Source organism: Eucyclogobius newberryi, unplaced genomic scaffold (genome assembly GCF_026437365.1).
Source record: "Eucyclogobius newberryi isolate DKJ021-1_F unplaced genomic scaffold, fEucNew1.0.hap1 SCAF_11, whole genome shotgun sequence".
NCBI lineage: Eukaryota > Metazoa > Chordata > Actinopteri > Gobiiformes > Gobiidae > Eucyclogobius > Eucyclogobius newberryi.
Window position 1 is genome coordinate 35545890 of NW_027315735.1, and position 27351 is coordinate 35573240.

General features: G+C 46.0%; 1 protein-coding gene across 1 annotated transcript in view; it reads right to left on the bottom strand.

Moving 5' to 3' along the window:
• Window positions 1-986: 986 nt before the first annotated feature.
• slc36a1 (solute carrier family 36 member 1) overlaps window positions 987-27351 on the bottom strand; it is a 47426-nt gene continuing 21061 nt past the window's right edge. The window contains exons 6-12 of the mRNA XM_072440027.1: window positions 26120-26209; window positions 25814-25898; window positions 23424-23651; window positions 15412-15510; window positions 15100-15266; window positions 12399-12568; window positions 987-1339 (exon numbers count right to left, since the gene is read on the bottom strand). Coding sequence (XP_072296128.1) covers window positions 1065-1339; window positions 12399-12568; window positions 15100-15266; window positions 15412-15510; window positions 23424-23651; window positions 25814-25898; window positions 26120-26209 — 1114 coding nt within the window. The 3' untranslated portion in view covers window positions 987-1064. The remainder of the gene's footprint in view (window positions 1340-12398; window positions 12569-15099; window positions 15267-15411; window positions 15511-23423; window positions 23652-25813; window positions 25899-26119; window positions 26210-27351) is intronic.

Here is a 27351-nt window from a genome sequence, read left to right on the forward strand (position 1 = left end):
TCATGGCTCGAAAGTCTCACGAGATTTAAGACGAGACGCTTCTCACAGTTATACTTTTACTACATCCCACAAACGTGATTTAATCTGTAAAAAAACTGTTTCTTAGTTTGATTCTCAGCCGATTGATGGACGTAAAGAGACTTTTACTGCGCCTGATGTTCAACCTTTCATAATAATCGCACAGGATCAAGAGAACCATCGTTTGAATGTGACTTATTGGCTATGACAGGATTCTTTATTATTATTATTATTATTATTATTATTATTATTATTATTATTATTATTATTATTATTAGAGTAAAATCAGACTTCACACTTTTCATAACGTTCATCTCCTGTTTTATTTATTTATGGATGATTTATCAGACTCGTGTTGCTCCTCCTCAACACTCACTCAAAACTCTTCCCCTTTAAACGCTCTCTTCTCCTTTAAACCTCTCACACTAAAGTGATTTGGAGTAAACATGATTGTTTCGGAGGAAAAGTAGTCGAATTATGTCTGAAAAAAATCATTGCATTTATCATGTATCGCTTATATTTAATGATAAGTTTGGTCTAATACTTTTCTAATTAAGTTCACAGTTTGTTCTGTTATAAAAAAGCAGCAGAAAGTCCGTTCGTGAAGAGACGGCAGCGTTCTCGCTTTCATTATCAAGGCGTAACATCGGCGATATCGGTGGTTTTGGCTGAAACCGATATTACTCAATGCCATGAGTATCGGCCGATACTGGGTTGATATATCAATGTACCCCAAGAAGAAATACTAACGGCATAAATGAATTAAACGCATCATATTTGAGTGTGTTTAGCCGGCCGCCATTTTCTGAAATAAAGTCAGGAAAAACGAGTAAATTACTGACGTCGTTTATCTCGTCCGAACGCTCACAAAAAACTCCATTTAATTTCCCTAAAGCGAATCTGGTCCAAACAGGACTCGGGATGAAGCCGTTACCTCTTGGTGGAAAACGCCGACAGAAACACTGCACACGGACCAAAGACACACGTAAACATCACAGCGGAGGAATCTCAAAAACGTCCCACGATCCGAACCTACAACCACCTCGTTACTGGACCATGAACGAGCCCGCCGCTTCCAAGTGTTTCTGGGCGTTCCGGGCGATGATCTGCTCGATGGCGATGTAGGTTCCCGCCAAAAAGCCCACGAAACCCAAGAGGCTGATGGCGAGGTTCCTGATGGAGATGAGCGGCGAGAGGCCGTCGTTGTGGAAGACGGCGAGCTGCAGCAGCGGGGGGAAGATGAGCGCCAGGAAGCTGCTGCTGACCGAGCCCACCAGAGAGATGACCAGGTCCAGCTCCGGGATCAGCACGGCCAGCGCACCTGAGGCAGAAACAACAGGCGTGGCGTTTAGAGTCGAGGGCGGAGGTGAGAACGCTCGCACAACACAGAACAACGGGCGTGGCGTTTAGAGACGAGGGGTGAGGGGAGAACGCTCGCACAACACGGAACAACGGGCGTGGCGTTTAGAGACGAGGGGTGAGGGGAGAACGCTCGCACAACACGGAACAACAGGCGTGGCGTTTAGAGTCGAGGGCGGAGGTGAGAACGCTCGCACAACACGGAACAACAGGCGTGGCGTTTAGAGACGAGGGGTGAGGGGAGAACGCTCGCAGAACACGGAACAACGGGCGTGGCGTTTAGAGTCGAGGGGTGAACGCTCGCACAACACGAAGTCGACCGATTGTGACCTGAGCTTCGACTAAACCTGAAGGAGGTATTTAAACGTGTCGCTCACAAACCCTTAAACACAGTCATTATCAGGCTTTAAAACAGCTTTTTCTACGCCCCAAGTACACAACACAATCAGCCAATCAGAGCGCAGGACATAAAATACTTCATTATTAGATGAGGACGACATGTTTTTACAAAATAACTCTTTGGGTGAAACCAAAAACATGACTCATTTACAAAAAGAAAATAGGTTGGTGCCCCATTTAGAACAAACTACAAGGGACGTGGCACCGGTGAAAACACCAATTATTAGGGTCTCATGTAAAATCAGAATTACTTTGATTAGACATGAAGCCAACCAAAACACAGAATGTGTTAAGAGAAGGTTTTGGAGGTAATTAATGGAGCAAGTTGAGAGTGTGCGGCTCATTATGTATTTGTGGAGCACCAGACTGTAAATGTGCTGCACTGTCCCACACTCCACAGTCTAGAACAGGGATTCTCACACCAAGTGCCAGCTAGGATAATACTCAGGGTACCACCAGATCTGAACTTTAACAGGCTAAACCAGGTCGAAAAGGAGACTAAACAGGTTTGAAATGATACGTTAGTGCGGCTAAGGTACTTCTACATAATGAGTAACCCGAAGGAGGACAAAAACATGAAAAGAATTGTCCCCAAACGAAACAAACTCTCAAATTGCAGAACCACCAGAGGCAAAGTGCGTCCCACAGTTTGAGAAACACTGGTCTTGAACCGTCTGAGACCAATAATAACGTAAAAAACCAATACGACTTCTCTAGCCTCTGCTGCTCTGGGCTGTGGCTCCGGAATGATGAAAGAAGAAGCAAATATATGAAATAAATGTGTTCTTTTCTCGTAGATTCCCAACATTCCATCCTCTTGTTTGTCTTTCGTCCATCGTGGTCTTTGTGATTCCCTCATGACAAACTCTAAACGATCACTGAGCAGCAGCTGTAATGAGGTCAACTCTGACACACGACCGAACAAAGCCTCCGGTGCGAGCAGAGCGCCCCCTGCAGAGCCGAAACCAGCGCCACACGCCGACGACTCTTGTTCCAGACCCACACCCGCTGCTCCGGGCCTTCGGGGGCCAGTTCACCTTCACCTGCGCCTTTTGAGACCCGAGAACAAACAACCGCGGGGTCCCGAACGGACACAAAAGCTCAGACAAAAGCCCTGACGGCACCGGAAAGGATCGGGTTTGGGACCGGGTTTGGGACCTGAGGGGACGAGCGGGGGCCTGAGGGGATGAGCGGGGTCCTGAGGGGACGAGCGGGGGCCTGAGGGGATGAGCGGGGTCCTGAGGAGACGAGCGGGGGCCTGAGGAGACGAGCAGGGTCCTGAGGGGACGAGCGAGGTCCTGAGGAGACGAGCGGGGTGTAAGAGGAGAACAATGAGGTTTGACGTCAATGAGAAGCAAACACGGCAATTTAGCCCCGAGTGTCCGAGATCTACAAACTGTGACGAGTCCGAGAAGAAGAAGAAGCAGGAAGTGAACACTAACTGTCTTTCATAGTTTTGGAGGGTGCGACTTATACTTATATTTATACTTATACTCCAGTGCGACTTATATATGTTTTTTTCTTCTCTATTATGCATTTTTGGCTGGTGCGACTTATAGTCCGGAAAATACTGTGGTAAGTATGTACGTATATGTAATAATGTAATATAAGTAATAAAAGACACTTCGATTACAACAAAAATACAGTCAAGTGTTTTTCCTCTTAGTTGGTCACGAGTTTCAGTTCGATTTCATAAGGATTTTTGCTAAAAACAAATTATAAATGAGTTTTAAAATTGCAATTTAAGACAAACAATAGTGAGAAGTCTGGACTCGCACCACAGGTTGAAGACCGACAGAAGATGCAAATGTTTGGACTGAAAGAAAAGTCACAAGTGATTTGTAAATGTAGGTTAAATCTAAATGTTTGATCCCTGTCCTGCTGAAAATGACTTTTTGACTTAAAAGCCAGTAAATAAGCATTAAAAAATAAGATTTGTATCAGGCTGTGTCTGCTTTTTTGTTTAAAACCATAACATAACGACTAAAACGTTACAGAAGTCAATCTTAAAGAAGAAAGACAGAGGCTGAGATGTGCCAAACGACTCTAAAATGTATGAATAATGCATAAACTCGGACTTTTAGGTCATTTTAGAACAGACACATCAGGCCTGACTCTGGGCAAATGACCCACGCTGACCTGAACATGCTAATGATGCTAAAGTCGCTAATGACGCTAACGACGCTGAGGTTAACTGTGTGGGTGCGATTCTGCTCAGCATGACGCTTGCTTGCACAAACTCTGGAGAACCGGACGCCTGTGAACCGGACGCCTGTGAACCGGACGCCTGTGAACCGGACGCCTGTGAACCGGACGCCTGTGAACCCGACGCCTGTGAAGCCGACGCCTGTGAAGCCGACGCCTGTGAACCCGACGCCTGTGAACCCGACGCCTGTGAACCCGACGCCTGTGAACCCGACGCCTGTGAACCCGACGCCTGTGAACCCGACGCCTGTGAACCCGACGCCTCTGAACCCGACGCCTCTGAACCCGACGCCTGTGAACCCGACGCCTGTGAACCCGACGCCTGTGAACCCGACGCCTCTGAACCCGACGCCTCTGAACCCGACGCCTCTGAACCCGACGCCTGTGAACCCGACGCCTGTGAACCCGACGCCTGTGAACCCGACGCCTGTGAACCCGACGCCTCTGAACCCGACGCCTCTGAACCCGACGCCTCTGAACCCGACGCCTGTGAACCCGACGCCTGTGAACCCGACGCCTGTGAACCCGACGCCTGTGAACCCGACGCCTGTGAACCCGACGCCTGTGAACCCGACGCCTCTGAACCCGACGCCTCTGAACCCGACGCCTGTGAACCCGACGCCTGTGAACCCGACGCCTGTGAACCCGACGCCTGTGAACCCGACGCCTGTGAACCCGACGCCTGTGAACCCGACGCATGTGAACCCGACGCCTGTGAACCCGACGCCTGTGAACCCGACGCCTGTGAACCCGACGCCTGTGAACCCGACGCCTGTGAACCCGACGCCTCTGAACCCGACGCCTCTGAACCCGACGCCTCTGAACCCGACGCCTGTGAACCCGACGCATGTGAACCCGACGCCTGTGAACCCGACGCCTGTGAACCCGACGCTGCAGAACCCGACGCTGCAGAACCCAAAACCAAATTTGTACACATTTCTTATCGTTCTAGTATCGCTAAGTATCCTGGTAATGACTCTTCTGAGCGGCCGCAGAGACGTTCAGTCGTTCAAACACGAGACCATGTGCTCGAAAAGACACAAATCCAGGAGATTATTGTTCGCGTCGCGCTCGTGAAAACACACTTGAGACACGTAGCCTCTAAACGCCGCCGGCGACAGAGCGACAACAAACACAATTACAAAGTGCCTGAGTGTCGGCGCCTCGGATGAAAGTGGCGCATCACGGCACGCTCGCCACGCCGTTTACTTCCAGGATAAAAAACACGCCGTCGAGGAGAAATGACGGGTCCAAATTGTGCTCGGCGGGAGAGTAATAAACCTCATGAATAAATCCATAACTAACTGAAAAACACAGAATTCTGCAATGAACGAAACGCAAAACGCTGTTAATCTGAGGTGGGACAGGTTTGATTTGGAGTTTGTTTAGATCCATCGACCTGTAGATTTATATAATATATTATTGTGAATATTAAACATAATTAGGCCATAAAAACACATTAAAGGCCTGTACTTTTTTATAAATAAAGCTGTAATATGAAACAAGTTAGTCATTAGTTCAAATAAAATGCAGGGTTCAGATGAAGGATTTCCTCTTGTGCAGCAGCAGCTGCTAAACAATCCGTTCATTTTTTCAAATTTGTATAGCAATTTGATAATTGCATAGCAAAACACGAAAGTGACTAACAATCAATATTTTCCATTGATATAACACGATTATTTATTGCAAATGTATTTGTAAACATTCTATTAAAAAAAAAACATAACAAATTAACTTTTAAACACTTTTTACAATTTTTTTTAAGATAAAACTAAATTTACAAATAAAATTAGTTGTTGAACAAATCAACACAAAGTCAGACGGCCTTATTTACAACTTTCTTCCATATCATCATCAATCAGATGACTATTTGCAGGAGTCTCATTTACATATCAATTGTCGTTACACTCACAAAAAATATGTATTAAGCTTGTGATGGAAAAATAAAGGTTGCTGTGGCAACCATCATGGTGTATTTTATGTGTTATTCAAATTGTACCGCTATTTGATGACGGTCCCTAAGTACTCTCGTCTCTGCTCCGGCTGGACACGACGGATGCGGTATATGTGTTAGCGACCTTTAAACTCGCTCTAGAGTCGACTACACAAACTCAAAATAATGTACATTGAAAAGCATTCGTGTTAGCGCTCCATCTACAGGCAGCAGAGGGAATCACCACGGGAAAAGACACAAAAGCTAGCTTGCCTCGACATGCTTTTGGAGATACGCAGCTGTGACTAACGTGATTCGAGTCAGAAATGCTCAGAACGAGTCTGTGACGATTTAAAAACACAAACAGATGCCGGATTTTAAAAAAAAATGAATAAGACATTTAGGTCTATTTTTTTGGACTCTAGATTGAACAAACAAACACTTAAAAAATAAAAAAAATGTTGCTTCTAAAATGGTCACGCCTATGTTTTTTGGTTCTCACGATTGTATTGTGACTTGCAAAATCACGATTTTGGAAGATCCTAATAATGACCTCGTTACCACAGGGTTAAAAGTTGAAGAGCATCGGCTCTAGTGTAAAGGCTCCAGCTGTAAATCTCAGTGCGCGTCTTTAAAGTGTTTGACAGGTTATGCCACCTCTGAACCTCCAGGACGACGAGGACAAACAAACAAACAAACAGACAAACAAACAAACAAACGGTTTAGAACAGAGGGAAGAGGGGGAAAGAGGAGGGAAGGGAAGAGGAGACAAGGAGTGAGGCTCCAGAGTCACGCGATAAGCCTCGGGCAAATTCACTCACGCTGCAAACAAACAAACACAACGGTTCAGAGCGGAGGGAAGAGGAGGGAAGAAGAGAAGAGGAAGGAAGAGAAGAGGCGGGAAGAAGAGAAGAGGAAGGAAGAAGAGAAGAGGAAGGAAGAGAAGAGGCGGGAAGAAGAGAAGAAGAGGGAAGAAGAGAAGAAGAGGGAAGAAGAGAAAAAGAGGGAAGAAGAGAAGAGGAGGGAAGAGGAGAAGGAAGGAAGAAGAGAAGAGGATGGAAGAGAAGAGGAGGAAAGAAGAGAAGAGGATGGAAGAGAAGAGGAGGAAAGAAGAGAAGAGGATGGAAGAGAAGAGGAGGAAAGAAGAGAAGAGGAGGAAAGAAGAGAAGAGGAGGGAAGAAGAGAAGAGGAGGAGGGAAGAGAAGAGGAGGAAAGAAGAGAAGAGGAGGGAAGAAGAGAAGAGGAGGGAAGAAGAGAAGAGACGACGAGGACTGAGGCTCCAGAGTCACGCGATAAGCCTCCGGCAAATTCACTCATGTCACAAACAAACAAACAAACAAACAAACAAACAAACAGTTCAGAGCAGCCGCCAGCAAAGTGAACCCAGCAGAGGGCGAAGGAGGAGCAAGAGGTGGTTTAGTCCTAGTTTAGCTCTAACTTAGACCTGGTTTAGGCCTTTGTTCAGTCCTGGTTTAACTTCATGTCAGATCTGATTAAGTCCTCAGAGCTGGTGGAGTCCTTTGGGGTCTTGTACATCTCACAGAAGCGGCTCGTCTCGATTTGAATTGGAATACAAAATGAGGAAATCAATGCAGCATCACTCTCCTGTACCGCGTGTAGCTTTGGGACCCAACGAACATTTGAATTAAACCTGGCGTCGGTTCATTTGGCCCCCAGGGACCCTCCTTTGTCTTAAGTTTATGTTAATATTTCCCTGGAAGCTTGTGGTAAGTGTGAGTGAATCAGAATGAGCAGATTGTAACTCTGAGCAGGTGCAGAGCCACAGGCGCCTGTCCAACACGGAGCAAACCAAAGTATGGACGAGCTTCAAAACCCAACCTTCCGCTAAGGCTCGTTCCATTAGGCTCTGCTCGCCTCCTCTCTGCTCCTCTGGGCTCCTCTCTGCTACTTTCGGCTCTTCTCTGCTTCTTTCGGCTCTGCTCGCCTCCTCTCTGCTCCTCTGGGCTCCTATCTACTTATTTCGGCTCCTCACGGCTCCTCTCGACTCTTCTCGGCTTCTCTCTGCTCCTCTGGGCTCCTCTCTGCTCCTCTGGGCTCCTCTCTGCTCCTCTGGGCTCCTCTCTGCTCCTCTGGGCTCCTCTCTGCTCCTCTGGGCTCCACTCTACTTCTTTTGGCTCTTCTCGGCTCCTCTCTGCTCCTCTGGGCTCCTCTCTGCTCCTCTCTACTTCTTTCGGCTCTTCTCTGCTCCTCTGGGCTACTCTCTACTTATTTCGGCTCCTCACGGCTCCTCTCGACTCTTCTCGGCTCCTCTCTGCTCCCCTGGGCTCCTCTCTGCTTCTTTCGGCTCTTCTCGGCTTCTCTCTGCTCCTCTGGGCTTCTCTCTGCTCCTCTGGGCTCCTCTCTGCTCCTCTGGGCTCCTCTCTGCTCCTCTGAGCTCCTCTGGGCTCCTCTCTACTTCTTTTGGGTCTTCTCGGCTCCCCTCTACTTCTTTCGGCTCCTCTGGGCTCCTCTGGGCTCCTCTGGGCTCCTCTCTGCTCCTCTGGGCTCCTCTCTACTTCTTTCGGCTCCTCTGGGCTCATCTCTACTTCTTTCGGCTCTTCTGGGCTCCTCTGGGCTCATCTCTACTTTTGGCTCTTCTCTGCTCCTCTGGGCTCCTCTGGGCTCCTCTGGGCTCCTCTGGGCTCCTCTGGGCTCCTCTACTTCTTTCGGCTCCTCACGGCTCCTCTCTGCTCCGTTACATTCCAATCCACGGAGCGACTTTTGTAAATTCTGGGTGAAATGATTTGGATGGATTTTCACTGCTTTTCACCTCGTAATAAGATAAGATAGCCTTTAATGTCCACACATGGGGAAATAATGCGGAGCAGTCCTGACTCCTGTCCCACATTTAGTTTAGAAAGGATTCAAAATGCTACACACTCTGCAAATGACAAACACCAAACCGAATTGTATCTTCTTTGGCTCCTTAACTTCCATCTCAAAGCGCTGAGAGGCTTTAACGAGCCCTCGAGACAGAGCTCACGACTCCTGGAGAAGACCAACCGATTAGAGAAGTAAAGAGTATTAGAATTGTGTTTTTGTCATTCTAGATGATTATTAGCAGCACAACCTCTCCCTCTGAGCCTCAGAAATCACTCGTTTCAACTTTCCCCTGACAGTCACGTAATGGGCAGAATACGCACGTCTCCTGCAGTTCGGAAGTCGATAAATCCTCACCGGACTCGTTCAAAGTTTGGTTTCCGATGCAAATCAGAGGGAATAACAAAGGAGAGAAACAGGCCTTGACCAGAGAACACAAAGTGGCCCTTCTCTCTCATTATCATTACGAGCTCATAAACATGCATGAGCTGAAGACACGTGACATTTGCATACTTCAACATCTCAGAGCCATGAGTCATCTGCACGTTACACGCCGCAGCGCCGAGTCCGGCCTCTGTGAGGCACCGAGCGGCTCCACCAACGTTTGAAGTGCGCCTTTTATGATAATAATGGCAGTGCTGCAGTGTGCAGCAGATGCGTGTGACTTTATGAGCGGTCTCATTAATACATATTAATGAGACCGAAGAAGAGAGAAAAGCATTTTATTAAATCAGGAAACCAGGTCCAGATGTGAATGAATCCCGGAGAAAAATATCTAATCAGTGACAGTAATAATACTGTCATTACTAATAATATTATCATCACTAGTAATTGTAGTTTTCATGTTTTATTATTATTCATTATTATTTTTTCATTTATTTATCTATTTTGATTTATAATCATTATTAATTTATCATTATCTATTTATTTATTTATTTATTATTATTATTTTAGTGTTCATGTTTTATTATTATTCATTATTTTATTTTTTATTTATTTATTTTTTATTCAATTTACATTTATTTTTTATCATTATTTATTCATCATTATTTATTTATATTTTTTATTATTATTATTATTATTATTATTATTATTATCATGTTTTATTTTTACATTTTCTTAACATTTTCCTCATTTTTATTTTTTAATATTACTGTTGTTTTTGCTGATTCACATATTTTGTCTCGTTTTAACGTGTCGCTGTTAAACAAAAGTGCTAACTGACTGTTTTAATTCATCATTATTAATTATATATGCGAGAGATGTAAGACAATTCATGCAGAAAAAGTGTATTTATGTAAAAGGATCAACTCTTTAGGCGAATGTGTCCGATATTTATTAACAGACGTGTTTGTTGTGTTCACAAATCAGTTTCACGCTTTACAAAAGTTTTAAAAAGATGTAAAGAACATAAACGATAAGCAACGTTGTGTTTTTATTAAAGCTTTGTAACGATGTGGTTTGGCTGGCGCCGCCCGCCTCTCGCTGCAGGGGGCGCACTTCTCTTTGTCGGGAATTTGCTCGTCTGGAACTGACTCAATTATTTCTTGCGTCTCGGCTTTGAAGAGTCGTTTATCTGCTGAGGCCCCCGTGGTTTCAACCCCAATTCAACTTTGTATCAGCCGCTCGAGAACAACTCAGATAAACCTCAAATAAACTGGACCCGGTGAGAGAAAAGTGGAATAGACTGCATAAAACTGGACCCGGCGTGAGAAAAGTGGGTATAGTTTATGATATTTGAAAAATGGGAAACACTGTTTTCGCATCGGAATATTATTCTTTCTTCTTCTTCTTCTCGGGACCAACCCCCCTATTTTTCACCCAGTGAACATTGATGAAAAGTCACAAAAATTTGCACACCTCTAAAAATTGTGCCTCTGACATTCTGGCTATTTCCTTGTTCTAAAATTAAAACAATTGGCACGTCAGCGCCACCAAATGTACCAAAAATGCATTGAGAGATAGGAAATGACCCCCCAAAAGAAATCTGATCCTAGAATCATGAAATTTGGCGCAGAGGTAGATGGTGACAAGAGAAGTAAAAAATATTATTATTGCGGCAACGCCGTCCGCCCAACCAAATAAGATAAGATAAGATGTTCCTTTATTGTCCCACATGGGGAGATTTCATTGGTGCAACGCAGGTAGATACAGAGGTAGATCCAGAAGAACAGATCACTTATAGGAAGTCGGAAAAACACTTTCAGTAGAAGATCTCCTATAAATAAATAAAAACTCCCATAGACAAATAAATAAATACATAAATACCATTGCATGTGATCATGACAGTAATTGCACATGAATATGTGTCACGACGGCACCTAGATTGCAGAAGAATTGCACAGTAATTGCACATGAATTGCACATGAATTCCAACAGCAATTGCACATGGTTAGGTCAGTATTGCGAGTGTTCAGGACTAACAGTGTTTGTTATAAAGTCTCACAGCAGCAGAAGGAAAGACCTACGAAACCTTTCCTTTACACAGCGAGGGTGGATCAGTCTGTCACTGAAGCTGCTCTCCAGAGTGGACAGAGTGTCCTGCAGGGGACAGAGTGTCCTGCAGGGGGTGAGACTCATGGTCCAGCATAGATGTGAATCTAGCCAGGACCCTCCTGTCCCCCACCTCCTGCACCGAGTCCAGAGCACAGCCCAGGACGGAGCTGGACTTCTTAATGACTTTGTCCAGCTTCCTCCTCTCCCTCTCTGTGATGCTGCTGCTCCAGCAGGCCACACCTACAGGAGCTGATGCCACCACAGAGTCGTAGAAGGTCTTCAGGAGTGGCTCTGTTACTCCAAAAGACCCGAGTCTCCTCAGGAGGTAGAGCCGATTCTGGCTCTTCCTGTACAGTGCGTCTGTGTTATGAGTCCAGTCCAGTTTGTGGTTCAAATGTCGGCCATATTGGATCAAAATTTGCTAAGCATGACTCAGGAGTTTTTCCAAACGTCGTACTTTCACGAACTCCTAGGACATTGGCTAGAAAAAGCTGAAAGTTGGTGAAAATGATGTTGAGGAGTAGGACATCAAAAGTTATCCAAATTACTTTGATATCTGTCATGGTCTCTGTGCGGCAAATTTTTGCAAGAATTTAAAATAAAAAAGCTTTTTGAATGGGGACCACAACATGTTGTTCATCCAAACTGTATCAAATTTTGCACAAAATTCCATTTTGGCATTCCAGTAAAAAAGCCAAAAACACCCATGTCCTATTTGTTTCGCCGTAGCCGTAGCGATGACAGGAGCCTCCCATGTTATTCCACTGGGAAAAACGCCAAATCTCTGAAATGTGAACATGCTGACACTTTATACTTAGAATCTCCTCCAAGGGCCTTTAAGTTTAAGTTGTCATTCGGTGAAAGATTCCATAAAAAGCAGTAAAATAAAATAAGAATAAGGGAATTTTCGCAAAAAACTGTTTAAATAAAGGCAATAAATAAATACTTGTCAAACAAATAAGTACAAACCAAAAATAAATACATTAAAAAATATATAAAATATACAAAATCATAAAAGACGGTCAGGACCACACAGTTCTCATGCCGGGTTAAATGTTAGTGAATAAAAGTGCATTTTTAAACCAGACTTAAAAGCACAAGCTCGCGGCCACTAAAGGGGAGTGACGCGCGGCACTGGCTCCGCCTCTTTTGGGGCGTCTGTACTCACACGTGACGATGACCAGCAGCGTCCTCATGAGCAGGTCGACCGGAAGCTCCCAGCGCTCGTCCACTCGAGCCGTGAGCGACGGAATGATGATCTCTGCCGGGACGTAGAACTGCAGCGCGAACGTGATGAAGATCCCGAAGCAGTACAAGAGCTTCACCGCCTGGTACATCCTGTGTACAAGTACAACAAGTATGAAGTACAAGAGCTTCACCGCCTGGTACATCCTGTGTACAAGTACAACAAGTATGAAGTACAAGAGCTTCACCGCCTGGTACATCCTGTGTACAAGTACAACAAGTATGAAGTACAAGAGCTTCACCGCCTGGTACATCCTGTGTACAAGTACAACAAGTATGAAGTACAAGAGCTTCACCGCCTGGTACATCCTGTGTACAAGTACAACAAGTATGAAGTACAAGAGCTTCACCGCCTGGTACATCCTGTGTACAAGTACAACAAGTATGAAGTACAAGAGCTTCACCGCCTGGTACATCCTGTGTACAAGTACAACAAGTATGAAGTACAAGAGCTTCACCGCCTGGTACATCCTGTGTACAAGTACAACAAGTATGAAGTACAAGAGCTTCAACGCCTGGTACATCCTGTGTACAAGTACAACAAGTATGAAGTACAAGAGCTTCACCGCCTGGTACATCCTGTGTACAAGTACAACAAGTATGAAGTACAAGAGCTTCACCGCCTGGTACATCCTGTGTACAAGTACAACAAGTATGAAGTACAAGAGCTTCACCGCCTGGTACATCCTGTGTACAAGTACAACAAGTATGAAGTACAAGAGCTTCACCGCCTGGTACATCCTGTGTACAAGTACAACAAGTATGAAGTACAAGAGCTTCACCGCCTGGTACATCCTGTGTACAAGTACAACAAGTATGAAGTACAAGAGCTTCACCGCCTGGTACATCCTGTGTACAAGTACAACAAGTATGAAGTACAAGAGCTTCACCGCCTGGTACATCCTGTGTACAAGTACAACAAGTATGAAGTACAAGAGCTTCACCGCCTGGTACATCCTGTGTACAAGTACAACAAGTATGAAGTACAAGAGCTTCACCGCCTGGTACATCCTGTGTACAAGTACAACAAGTATGAAGTACAAGAGCTTCACCGCCTGGTACATCCTGTGTACAAGTACAACAAGTATGAAGTACAAGAGCTTCACCGCCTGGTACATCCTGTGTACAAGTACAACAAGTATGAAGTACAAGAGCTTCACCGCCTGGTACATCCTGTGTACAAGTACAACAAGTATGAAGTACAAGAGCTTCACCGCCTGGTACATCCTGTGTACAAGTACAACAAGTATGAAGTACAAGAGCTTCACCGCCTGGTACATCCTGTGTACAAGTGCAACAAGTATGAAGTACAAGAGCTTCACCGCCTGGTACATCCTGTGTACAAGTACAACAAGTATGAAGTACAAGAGCTTCACCGCCTGGTACATCCTGTGTACAAGTACAACAAGTATGAAGTACAAGAGCTTCACCGCCTGGTACATCCTGTGTACAAGTGCAACAAGTATGAAGTACAAGAGCTTCACCGCCTGGTACATCCTGTGTACAAGTGCAACAAGTATGAAGTACAAGAGCTTCACCGCCTGGTACATCCTGTGTACAAGTACAACAAGTATGAAGTACAAGAGCTTCACCGCCTGGTACATCCTGTGTACAAGTACAACAAGTATGAAGTACAAGAGCTTCACCGCCTGGTACATCCTGTGTACAAGTACAACAAGTATGAAGTACAAGAGCTTCACCGCCTGGTACATCCTGTGTACAAGTACAACAAGTATGAAGTACAAGAGCTTCACCGCCTGGTACATCCTGTGTACAAGTACAACAAGTATGAAGTACAAGAGCTTCACCGCCTGGTACATCCTGTGTACAAGTACAACAAGTATGAAGTACAAGAGCTTCACCGCCTGGTACATCCTGTGTACAAGTACAACAAGTATGAAGTACAAGAGCTTCACCGCCTGGTACATCCTGTGTACAAGTACAACAAGTATGAAGTACAAGAGCTTCACCGCCTGGTACATCCTGTGTACAAGTACAACAAGTATGAAGTACAAGAGCTTCACCGCCTGGTACATCCTGTGTACAAGTACAACAAGTATGAAGTACAAGAGCTTCACCGCCTGGTACATCCTGTGTACAAGTACAACAAGTATGAAGTACAAGAGCTTCACCGCCTGGTACATCCTGTGTACAAGTACAACAAGTATGAAGTACAAGAGCTTCACCGCCTGGTACATCCTGTGTACAAGTACAACAAGTATGAAGTACAAGAGCTTCACCGCCTGGTACATCCTGTGTACAAGTACAACAAGTATGAAGTACAAGAGCTTCACCGCCTGGTACATCCTGTGTACAGAAGATGTACTCGTCAGACGATGGAGTACAAGACAGAGCAGATGATGTCACTCTTGACCGTCCCACATCTTAAAAAAAGGCAGAGGACAGAATCTGACCTTTAATAATTCAGATTTTAAGAGTTAAATTCATGTTTCACATTCAGAAACTGGAGCCGTTATCGCTTAAAAGAACCTTAAACCATAAGATTAGTATGGCGTGTTCTGGAGCACGAACTTATACGTCTCTATAATCATGTTTAATCAAATAAAAACCGTCCCACGTCACAATATCACACTCATAAACGGGGCGGGGTGCGACTTCCGTACCAGCAGTTGGGCAGGTTGAGCGTGATGCTGCCCCCGATGGCGTCTCCGAAGCACATGTACCCGACGGTGCCCAGGCTGATGTACAGGAAGGTCACGATGCCCATGCCCAGGTACAGTACCAGCGTGAACCTCTGGGGGCGCTGCATCTTGTTCTCCAGAGGCAGAACCTGGGGAAACACAAGATAATTCCATCCGTTTCCTCCACGAATACAATCAATTTAGTCTGATTAAAGCTGCAGTTATTTGTTCTTTGTCTAATACCACTTTTACTACCTGACTTTGAATATATAAAGTGTTGTTAAAGATACGCACCACTCCGATCCCTTCGAAAGCAAAGATGGCCGTCCCGAAGAAGAGCGGGTAGTCTTTGGCCCGTCCCACTTTGGGCAGGTCGATGGGGGTCGTGATGTGCTGCGGTCAAACACAAAAACACACGTCACCAAAAGGCGTCGCCCGATCCTCGAGCCGACGGTTGGGACGATTCGCCCGATCCTCGAGCCGACGGTCGGGATGAGTCGCCCGATCCTCGAGCCGACGGTCGGGATGAGTCGCCCGATCCTCGAGCCGACGGTCGGGATGAGTCGCCCGATCCTCGAGCCGACGGTCGGGACGATTCGCCCGAGCCTCGAGCCGATGGTCGGGATGAGTCGCCCGATCCTCGAGCCGACGGTCGGGACGATTCGCCCGATCCTCGAGCCGACGGTTGAGACGATTCGCCCGAGCCTCGAGCCGACGGTCGGAATGAGTCGCCCGATCCTCGAGCCGACGGTCGGGACGATTCGCCCGAGCCTCGAGCCGACGGTCGGGACGAGTCGCCCGATCCTTGAGCCGACGGTCGGGATGAGTCGCACGATCCTCGAGCCGACGGTCGGGATGAGTCGCCCGATCCTCGAGCCGACGGTCGGGACGATTCGCCCGATCCTCGAGCCGACGGTTGAGACGATTCGCCCGAGCCTCGAGCCGACGGTCGGAATGAGTCGCCCGATCCTCGAGCCGACGGTCGGGACGATTCGCCCGAGCCTCGAGCCGACGGTCGGGACGAGTCGCCCGATCCTCGAGCCGACGGTCGGGATGAGTCGCCCGATCCTCGAGCCGACGGTCGGGACGATTCGCCCGATTGACATTTTGTAAATAATTATTGAAGAAAATCAGAAACAGTTTATTATTTTTTGACACTTGTTGTTTATGTCGTGTTATTCTAGTGTTTTGTGTTCATGTTTGTCGTCATTTGGTTCTAAACTCAGCTCGTTTAAGTCCCGACGTGGACTTGGTTTGGTCCCGTTGGTCCGGGTTATGACACATTGTCCAGACGGCGATTATTAAAACACGACAACACAGTTGATTGGTCGATTAATTGTTACCGAAAAGCCGACAATCGGACACTACTTTTGTAGTGGCTGTTCGGACACTTAAACAGAAGTGTGTTATTTAAGTTCAGGACATTGACATTCAAAGACATTTTTAAGAATAAAACTGAATTGAAAATCGTGATCGAAATGAAGGTAAAAAAACAGACAAAAACACAATTTAAACATGAAACAAACAAAAGCATCATATCGCCTGGTTTAAAGCCGTACTGCGGAACATTCCGGGGCAAAGCAGAAACATCTCCAGAGAAAAGCCACAAAGTGCAATCTCAGCTTTCATCAGCGACAGAAGAAGTGGCTCTCCAACGCTCAAAGTAAAAGAAATAAAAAGTACAAAACGTTGGACCGTCGCAACATTCTAAATCAAAAATCCATTTCATAAACAGTCCATTTCCTGCTTCTTCTGAAAACTGGTAAATGGATTTCCTCTGCGCCGTAGCCTCGATATCGCCCCAAATGGAATAAAAAACTACGCCATTTCCCTCCACAAAGTTTTCCACTTAAAATGATGCATGCGGCGCCGAGGAGCCGGACCGAAGCGCCGAGGAGCCGTCCTAGTGCGGCAAATTTGTTCAACTCTTGATGCAAAGAAATGGATGTTTTCCTGTGCGACGCCGGGTGTGCGGCGCGTGGCGAGGGCAGCGTCGCCGCGGTGATAAAACGCCTTGTTAAGGAGCAGAAAAGGTAATCTTCTACCACTGTCACTGGAGAGTTCGGCGTTATCCATAAAGAGGAACGCCGCAATCGGCCGCGAGCAGGAGACGATGGTGAAAGGGTCATTTATAACTGAGATATGAATGAAGGCTGCACACGGCCAGCAGGGGGCAGAGGAGAGGCACAGACGGCTCTATGACGATGGTGAAAGGGTCATTTATAACTCTGAGATATGAATGAAGGCTGCATAAGGCCAGCAGGGGGCAGAGGAGAGGCACAGACGGCTCTATGACGATTAAACAACTCTTAAAAGAAGACTCATGCGACACATTCGATTGCACTTTTCACCACAACAAAGGGAACGTGATCAATATTTAAGATTTGACCAAACATTTGGCCCGTTTGTCTCCAATTCGGCAATTTTGTTATGTTTGCGATCACTTCCTGGTTTTATTCGTTATTAAGAATAGACCCTCATCAGTCATCAGAATGTTCAAATGTTTTGTTAGGCCCGAGCCCCAGCAGGGGGAGGGCCTATTGCTCCCGCAACGCTGCCGAAGGCAGCGTTGCAACTGTCTGACCAAACATGCGGGCGCAGCCCGCATGTTTGGTACCCCGTCGCCCCTGGCAAGTACAGTGAACTAGCCCATGCCGAAGGCATGGATCATGCATACTTACTCCTGCTATGACAGAAATAGTCAACAATTAGTGAATGGGCGTAGCCCATTCACTAATTGTTGACAACAGCAGCGCGAAGCGCTGCATTCCTCCAAAAACCCTCCTGGCATCGTCCCGTATGCGAGAATCCATGCCGCAGGCATGGGCCATGCTTGTATCTGCTCAAATCAATGGAAGTCTATGGGGAGTGGGCGGGGCATCCCGACGGAATAGGGAGTGACGAGCGCGTAAGCGCTCGTAATGATGATTCCACCCCATGGCGGCATCGGGAAGGCTTAGAGCTTTCAAACGATGTATCATTTGTTGTTATAGTAAAAACGGCTATATTGTTTTTGCTAAAAATATTATTATTATTATTATTTATTATTATTATTATTTTTCTTGTTCTTCTTCAGCGCTTTGATCTCTAATTTGACCCCCTGAACATGCTCAAAAACTCACCAAACTTTGCCCAAAATTCAGAATCGGCGAAAAATTTTATTTTTTCTGGGCCATTTTTTTTTTCGTTAAAAAATGGCGCGACAGCGCCACCGACAAAAGTCAAAATACATTGCGCCTATGGGAGACGCCCCGAGGTCAACTTTGGCGTAAAGCTACGAAATTCGGGACACGCATTCCTCTCGTGAGGATAAACAAAAAAAATCATTGTGGCCACGCCCCCAAACTTACCCTATGGCCGCCATCTTCCTTTGAAAATGAAAACAAGCTGAGTTAGCCATTTTGTTTACGTCAAACTTTGACGAACTCCTCCTAGGGCGTTTTGCCCACCGACTTCAAAATCGGCGTACGTCCTCTGGACAAGTGGGGCATCTAAAGTTATTCAATTTTTTGATATACCTTTTACGGTCTGTGTGCGGCGCAGCCGCAAAGTTGGACAACTTATTTTGGAATATTGCAGGTCTAAAAATTGCTCCCATTTGATCAAAACCAGTCCGATTAGGACCAAATTTGAATCAGTTGTTAAACTTTCTAGTTTGGACCAGTTTATGATGACAAAATTGAAATGGCAGTGATAGCGCCCCCTACAGAGTGACCTTTAAATTAACATTGAAGGTCAAAAATTAGTTTTACCAAAATTGTCTAAACTTTACCCAAAATTCTATTTTGCCGTCCCGATCACAAAAGCCAATCACAAAAATGCCTAATTTTTTACGCCGTAGTCGTAGCGATGACAGAAACCTCCCATGTTATCCCTATGGGAAAACCACAAAATCTCTCAAATTACCACATTTTTATGTTTTACACTTTAACGAAGTCCTCCTAGTGCGTTTTGCCCACCAACCTCAAAATCGGTGTACGTCCTCTAGACAAGTGGTGTATCTAAAGTTATCCAAATTTTAAGGATAACTTTTACGGTCTTTGTGCGACGGAGCCGCAAACGTTTCCCAGAATTCTGACTATTTGGCCTTCAGAGTGGCCTATAAACAATAGAGTTTTTCCAAATGACATGATATTTTGAACAAAATTCTAATTTGCCATCCTGATCATAAAAGTATGAGAGCCAAAGTCATATTTTGTACGGCGTAACCGTAGCGTTGACAGAAACATCCCATGTTATCCTTATGGGAAAATCGTAGAATCGCTCAAATCACCACATTTTTACGCTTCACACTTTAACAAACTCCTCCTAGGGCGATTGTCCGATCAAGCTCATATTTGGGGGAAATCATCTACACAAGCGGGCCATCCAAAGGTATCCATATTTTGATTCTAAGTGCTACGGTCTCTGTGTGGCGGACCCGCAAATATATGTCAGAAATGGGAAAACAGCGAAATCTCTAAAATGACCACATTTTCACGCTTCACACTTTAACAAACTCCTCCTAGGCCGATTGCCCGATCAAGCTCATATTTGGGGAAATCATCTACACAAATGGGGCATCAAAAGTTATCCATATTTTGATTTTAAGTGGTACGGTCTCTGTGCCGTGGAGCTGCAAATATATTGTCACAAATGGGAAAAACACCAAATCCTTGAAATGTTCACATTTATGCTTCACACTTTAATGAACTCCTCTGTGGGCAATAGCTCGATCAAGCTCATATTTGGGAAAAATAATCTACACAAGCGGAGCATCAAAAGTTATCCATATTTTTATTCCAAGTGTCACGGTCTCTGTGCGCTGGAGCTGCACATTTGACCGACATTTGTGTTCATTTGCACTGGTTAAGCACAGCATTGTACATGTACAATGTGTCGCTGTCTTAGTTCTTAGACAATTGCGTTAGCGCCATCTCTGTAAAATGCAGAGAGCAGAGTCGGAAGGCCGGCGGCCCGCGAGGGCCGTTGGATGCCGCTTGCGGCTTTAATTTAATGTGCTTATTCTAATGTATAATAGGCTTATTTTGATGTATAATAAGCTTATTCTTATATTTAACGTGCTTATTCTTATATTTTTATGTGAAATGTAGTCAAATTTAAAGGACAAATATTGTGCATTGTTTGTGTTGTTCTTGTCCTTTAAACATGCTCTGGAGTAGTTTCTTTGAGTTACTGTGACAGGTCTACACTACTACTCCCTCAGTATTTGAATATACGAGCGTGTGCGTCATCCTGGAGGTGGATTTGCCGTCACGCTCTGACGTGGCTGGCGGTTCTCCTCCTGCATGAGATCTTCCCGTTTCAGTCTTTACTGAAGTCAGTCACGGACCAATTCATTTCCCCGGAAACGATTCCAGGCAAAATTTAAATATTCCTGAGTGACAGAATGTACGACTGAGTGCACGACTGAGTGTACGACTGAGTGTACGACAGAGTGCACGACTGAGTGCACGACTGAGTGCACGACTGAGTGCACGACTGAGTGTACGACTACTGAGTGTACGACTGAGTGCACGACGACTGAGTGTACGACTGAATGTACGACTGAGTGCACGACTGAGTGCACGACTGAGTGTACGCACGACTGAGTGTACGACAGAGTGCACGACTGAGTGCACGACTGAGTGCACGACTGAGTGTACGACTGAGTGCACGACTGAGTGTACGACTGAGTGCACGACTGAGTGTACGACTGAGTGCACGACTGAGTGTACGACTGAGTGTACGACTGAGTGCACGACGACTGAGTGCACGACTGAGTGTACGACTGAGTGCACGACTGAGTGTACGCACGACTGAGTGTACGACAGAGTGCACGACTGAGTGTACGACTGAGTGTACGACTGAGTGTACGACTGAGTGCACGACGACTGAGTGCACGACTGAGTGTACGACTGAGTGTACGACTGAGTGTACGCACGACTGAGTGTACGACAGAATGTACGACTGAGTGTACGACTGAGTGTACGACAGAATGTACGACTGAGTGCACGACTGAGTGCACGACGACTGAGTGCACGACTGAGTGTACGACTGAGTGCACGACTGAATGTACGACTGAGTGCACGACTGAGTGCACGACTGAGTGCACGACTGAGTGTACGACTGAGTGCACGACTGAGTGTACGACTGAATGTACGACTGAGTGCACGACTGAGTGTACGACTGAATGTACGACTGAGTGCACGACTGAGTGTACGACTGAGTGTACGACTGAGTGTACGACTGAGTGCACGACTGAGTGTACGACTGAGTGCACGACAGAGTGCACGACTGAGTGTACGACTGAGTGCACGACTGAGTGCACGACTGAGTGTACGACTGAGTGCACGACTGAGTGTACGACTGAGTGTACGACTGAGTGTACGACTGAGTGCACGACTGAGTGTACGACTGAGTGCACGACTGAGTGCACGACTGAGTGCACGACTGAGTGTACGCACGACTGAGTGCACGACAGAGTGCACGACTGAGTGTACGACTGAGTGCACGACTGAGTGTACGACTGAGTGCACGACTGAGTGCACGACTGAGTGTACGCACGACTGAGTGCACGACTGAGTGCACGACGACTGAGTGTACGACTGAATGTACGACTGAGTGCACGACTGAGTGCACGACTGAGTGCACGACTGAGTGCACGACTGAGTGTACGCACGACTGAGTGTACGACAGAGTGCACGACTGAGTGTACGCACGACTGAGTGTACGACAGAGTGCACGACTGAGTGCACGACTGAGTGTACGACTGAGTGCACGACTGAGTGTACGACTGAGTGCACGACTGAGTGTACGACAGAGTGCACGACTGAGTGTACGACAGAGTGCACGACTGAGTGCACGACGACTGAGTGCACGACTGAGTGCACGACTGAGTGCACGACTGAGTGTACGCACGACTGAGTGTACGACAGAGTGCACGACTGAGTGTACGACTGAGTGCACAACTGAGTGTACGACTGAGTGTACGACTGAGTGTACGCACGACTGAGTGTACGACAGAATGTACGACTGAGTGTACGACTGAGTGTACGACAGAATGTACGACTGAGTGCACGACTGAGTGCACGACGACTGAGTGCACGACTGAGTGTACGACTGAGTGCACGACTGAGTGTACGACTGAGTGCACGACTGAGTGCACGACTGAGTGCACGACTGAGTGTACGACTGAGTGCACGACTGAGTGTACGACTGAATGTACGACTGAGTGCACGACTGAGTGTACGCACGACTGAGTGTACGCACGACTGAGTGTACGACAGAATGTACGACTGAGTGTACGACTGAGTGCACGACTGAGTGCACGACTGAGTGCACGACTGAGTGCACGACTGAGTGCACGACTGAGTGCACGACTGAGTGCACGACTGAGTGTACGACTGAGTGTACGACTGAGTGCACGACTGAGTGTACGACTGAGTGCACGACTGAGTGCACGACTGAGTGTACGACTGAGTGTACGCACGACTGAGTGCACGACAGAGTGCACGACTGAGTGTACGACTGAGTGCACGACTGAGTGTACGACTGAGTGCACGACTGAGTGCACGACTGAGTGTACGCACGACTGAGTGCACGACTGAGTGCACGACTGAGTGTACGACTGAGTGCACGACTGAGTGTACGACTGAGTGCACGACTGAGTGTACGACTGAGTGTACGACTGAGTGTACGACTGAGTGCACGACTGAGTGTACGCACGACTGAGTGCACGACTGAGTGTACGACTGAGTGCACGACTGAGTGCACGACTGAGTGTACGCACGACTGAGTGCACGACTGAGTGCACGACTGAGTGTACGACTGAGTGCACGACTGAGTGTACGACTGAGTGCACGACTGAGTGTACGACTGAGTGCACGACTGAGTGTACGACTGAGTGTACGACTGAGTGCACGACTGAGTGCACGACTGAGTGCACGACTGAGTGTACGACTGAGTGCACGACTGAGTGCACGACTGAGTGTACGACTGAGTGCACGACTTCTTATTTTAATGTTCAATGCGCTTATTTTAATGCTTAACATGCTTATTTTAATATTTGAATATTAGACGTGCTTATTTTATATTTCACGTGCTCATTTTTCATTTGTATATTTAACATGCCATTTTTATATTTGACGTGCTTCTTTCGATATTTTTATGTTTAATGTATTTATTTCTATATTTAAAGTGCTTTTTTCTACATTCCGGAGACGCCCCCGTGGACGCCCCCCTGGACACACCCCCTGGACACACCCCCTGGACACACCCCCTGGACACACCCCCTGGACACACCCCCTGGACAAACCCCGGCTCACCGTGAGGGAGTAGAAGTAGATGAGGACCAGGCTGGCGGTCATGGCCAGGTTTGCCACCAGCGACAGAGGAGCCAGGTACTTGAGGTTCCGGGTGAAGACGAGGAGCACGATGAAGGGCAGAAAACACAACATGTAGAGACGAGAGTCCAAGCTGGGCACCAGCACGCTCGTCTGGTTAGTGAAGTTCAGCTCGCAGCTCCACGAGGTCGTGTTAGCGGCTTCTACCACCTGAGAGACAAATCAGACCAGAACTTTGGTTTAGACCCACTTTAGTCCTGCTTTAGACCTGCTTTAGTCCTGCTTTAGTCCTGCTTTAGTCCTGCTTTAGTCCTGCTTTAGACCTGCTTTGGACCTGCTTTGGACCTGCTTTGGACCTGGTTTAGACATGCTTTAGACCTGCTTGGTTTGGACCTGGTTTGGACCTGGTTTGGACCTGGTTTGGACCTGCTTTAGTCCTGCTTTAGTCCTGCTCTAGACCTGGTTTAGACCTGGTTTACCTGGTTTAGTCCCGGTCTAGACCTGGTTTAGTCCCGGTTTAGTCCCGGTCTAGACCTGGGGTAGACCTCGTTTAGACCTGGTTTAGTCCCGTTTTCGAGCAGGTTTTGAGCAGGTGGAAGTTTCAGGCTTCGTTGAAGCGACAAACGAGGAAATTATCTCGTGTTCATAATTTACAATAAACGTCGTCACAATAATGTGAAATAATGTGAACGTTTCCTCGGTTGTCCAGATGTTTTACCACAGTCACTTAAAGAATGAAAAGAACTGATATTTAATCATTAACACACAAATCTTTCAATATAGAACATCGCAGTGAACAAAGTGAGTCTTATGAATATAGGATCATTCGGGACGCACAAGATGTCCCAAAACTATTAATTTTGCAATAATCGATGTCGCAACTAAATAAAACATAAATAATTGACTTTATTTACAATGAAAACGTTGAAAAAGGTTGATTTTATTCCAGATTATCCTCATCAGCCGTCATTTACTCTCTCACATACATATTTGTTCTAATACGGCCAAACTAAAACTGTCAAAAGTTAATAAATTATACCACTGCAACTTTAGAGTTGATTTTGTACTTTTTATTTATGTACCACTGTAAAAAGAATATGAATCACTTTCCTGGAGTAAATACAACATTTAAGTACAAAAAACACATTGTAAACTGCGAAAAAATCTAAACTAAACTAGATTAAGTATTTCCATTGCGTTTGGAGAGTGGACCAGGCAGACAGCGCCCTCTGGTGGAAACCCAAGCAAACTACAAAAACACACACTGCAAGAAGTCTTTTTTGTTGATTTTTTGTTTGTGCTTTTCTTTTCTGTTCTTCTTTCTTCCAATGATGACTAACTTTCACAGAAATACTTTATGTACAGTTACGGTCATAGTGAACAGAGGACGTCCTTATATGGTCTGTAGCGGCGGTTTGCGGTTGAAGCTAGTGTGAAGCTAAATGCTTCTCCAGGGTTTTAATGAGGAACAATTAAAGAACAGGGTTGAACGCTCAGAAAAAGCACATTTATGAAGAGTAAGTGTCCTTTAATGTGTGACTAGAATAGATCTACTGATGCTGGCAGTAAATAAACATTAAAAAGTGTTGTATATTTCAATATTCTGAGTTTTTTGTGAGGAATATTTAGTTCTAAGTCTTTTTAAATAAGGCTCCAAAAGAACAGCAAAGATGAGGTTTACTGCAGTGTCTCGACCAGGAGAAATGACAGTAACGATTTAATATACTATTTAAAAAGGTGTTGTTCTTGTCTTTTTACTTTACTTTTCACTTCTTTGTTAGTTATTATTTCTGATCACGAAATAAAATGATAAACTACGAGAACCGGGCCAAACTGGGGGGATGTTTGTGGGGGCTGTTTTTTTTATTTAAATGAGGGATCCAACCATTAATATGACTTTATTCTGTGTATTTATACCGGTCGTACATATAAATGATAGTTTTACACCAATCGAGCAGGTATTTGTGGAGAAAACGTTGAAAAATATGTAGAAAATGGACAGGAAGTGACGTCACACCAGGGACACTCATTCAGTCAAAGTTTATGCAGAATTTACACAGAAGAAACAACTTTTTTGACTCTTTAAACATTAATTGAACAAAATAAAGTCGCTCTCATATATTTTTATTTGTCAAATAAAAAATGACGAGTTTTATTCCAGTGTTTGCTGGGTAATTTCCTAGAGTGATGTCATCAATTACAAACAGGAAGTGAAATTGTAAACCTAAAACATTTGCAATTCTGTGATAACATTTTTATATTTTTTAGCAAAATTCTAAATATATTTATCTTATCTGCGGTTTAGTTCAATGAGTCATCTGACCTGTAGGGGGCGCTTTAAAGCCAGCTGTAGACACGCTCGGGGGTCTCACCTGTTTGATGTTGTCGCTGAGGAAAACGAAGTAGACGCAGCAGAATCCCAGCTGAGTTATGATCAGAAACACATTCACGATTCTCCTAAACGACAGAAAAAGACGCATTAAACACGTCACGCTTCGTTATTCGTTATTCCGTCTCCGTCTTTTGTACGTGTTTTAGAGTCTGTCGTGTCCAGATGATGATTACCATGATCAGAAACAGGCTCTAGCATTGGTTTTACCGGTAAACTGTGACATACTCAAGAGTGTGAGCGAGTGTGAGCGCCGTAACGGTCAGACATCAGGCGGATTCAGACTTACTTTCCCCATTGAGAGTGTCTCCGGAGCCACGACACGTTCTCGATGGCGTACTGCACCGCTTCACCGTACGACAGAGACGGGCGGCTCATCCTGCGCCACAAAGAGACCATCGTGAGGGAACATTTCAGAGAGAAAAGGCTCAAACGAGTCCAAGAAACCCGAGCTAACAGGCTAACAGACCCCAAGCTAACAGGCTAACAGAGCCCAAGCTAACAGAACCCGAGCTAACAGAGCCCCAGCTAACAGAGCCCGAGCTGACAGCGCCCGAGCTGACAGAGCCCGAGCTAACAGAGCTAACAGAGCCCGAGCTAACAGAGCTAACAGAGCCCGAGCTAACAGGCTAACAGAGTCTGAGCTAACAGAGCTAACAGAGCCCGAGCTAACAGAACTAACAAAGCCCGAGCTAACAGAACTAACAGAGCCCGAGCTAACAGGCTAACAGAGTCTGAGCTAACAGAACTAACAGAGCCCGAGCTAACAGAACTAACAAAGCCCGAGCTAACAGAACTAACAGAGCCCGAGCTAACAGAGCTAACAGAGCCCGAGCTAACAGAACTAACAGAGCCCGAGCTAACAGAGCTAACAGAGCCTGAGCGAACAGAACTAACAGAGCCTGAGCGAACAGACCTAACAGAGCCCGAGCTAACAGAGCTAACAGATCCCGAGCTAACAGAGCTAACAGAGCCCGAGCTAGCAGAGCTAACAGAGCCCGAGCTAACAGAGCTAACAGAGCCCGAGCTAACAGAGCTAACAGAGCCCGAGCTAACAGAGCTAACAGAGCCAGAGCTAACAGAGCCCGAGCTAACAGAGCTAACAGAGCCCGAGCTAACAGAGCTAACAGAGCCCGAGCTAACAGAACTAACAGAGCCCGAGCTAACAGAGCTAACAGAGCCTGAGCGAACAGAACTAACAGAGCCTGAGCGAACAGACCTAACAGAGCCCGAGCTAACAGAGCTAACAGATCCCGAGCTAACAGAGCTAACAGAGCCCGAGCTAGCAGAGCTAACAGAGCCCGAGCTAACAGAGCTAACAGAGCCCGAGCTAACAGAGCTAACAGAGCCCGAGCTAACAGAGCTAACAGAGCCAGAGCTAACAGAGCCCGAGCTAACAGAGCTAACAGAGCCCGAGCTAACAGAGCTAACAGAGCCCGAGCTAACAGAGCCCTATTTGATTGGGATGTTTGATGAATAGACAATAGTTACTAAACTAAACATATTGTGTTGCACGTTGTA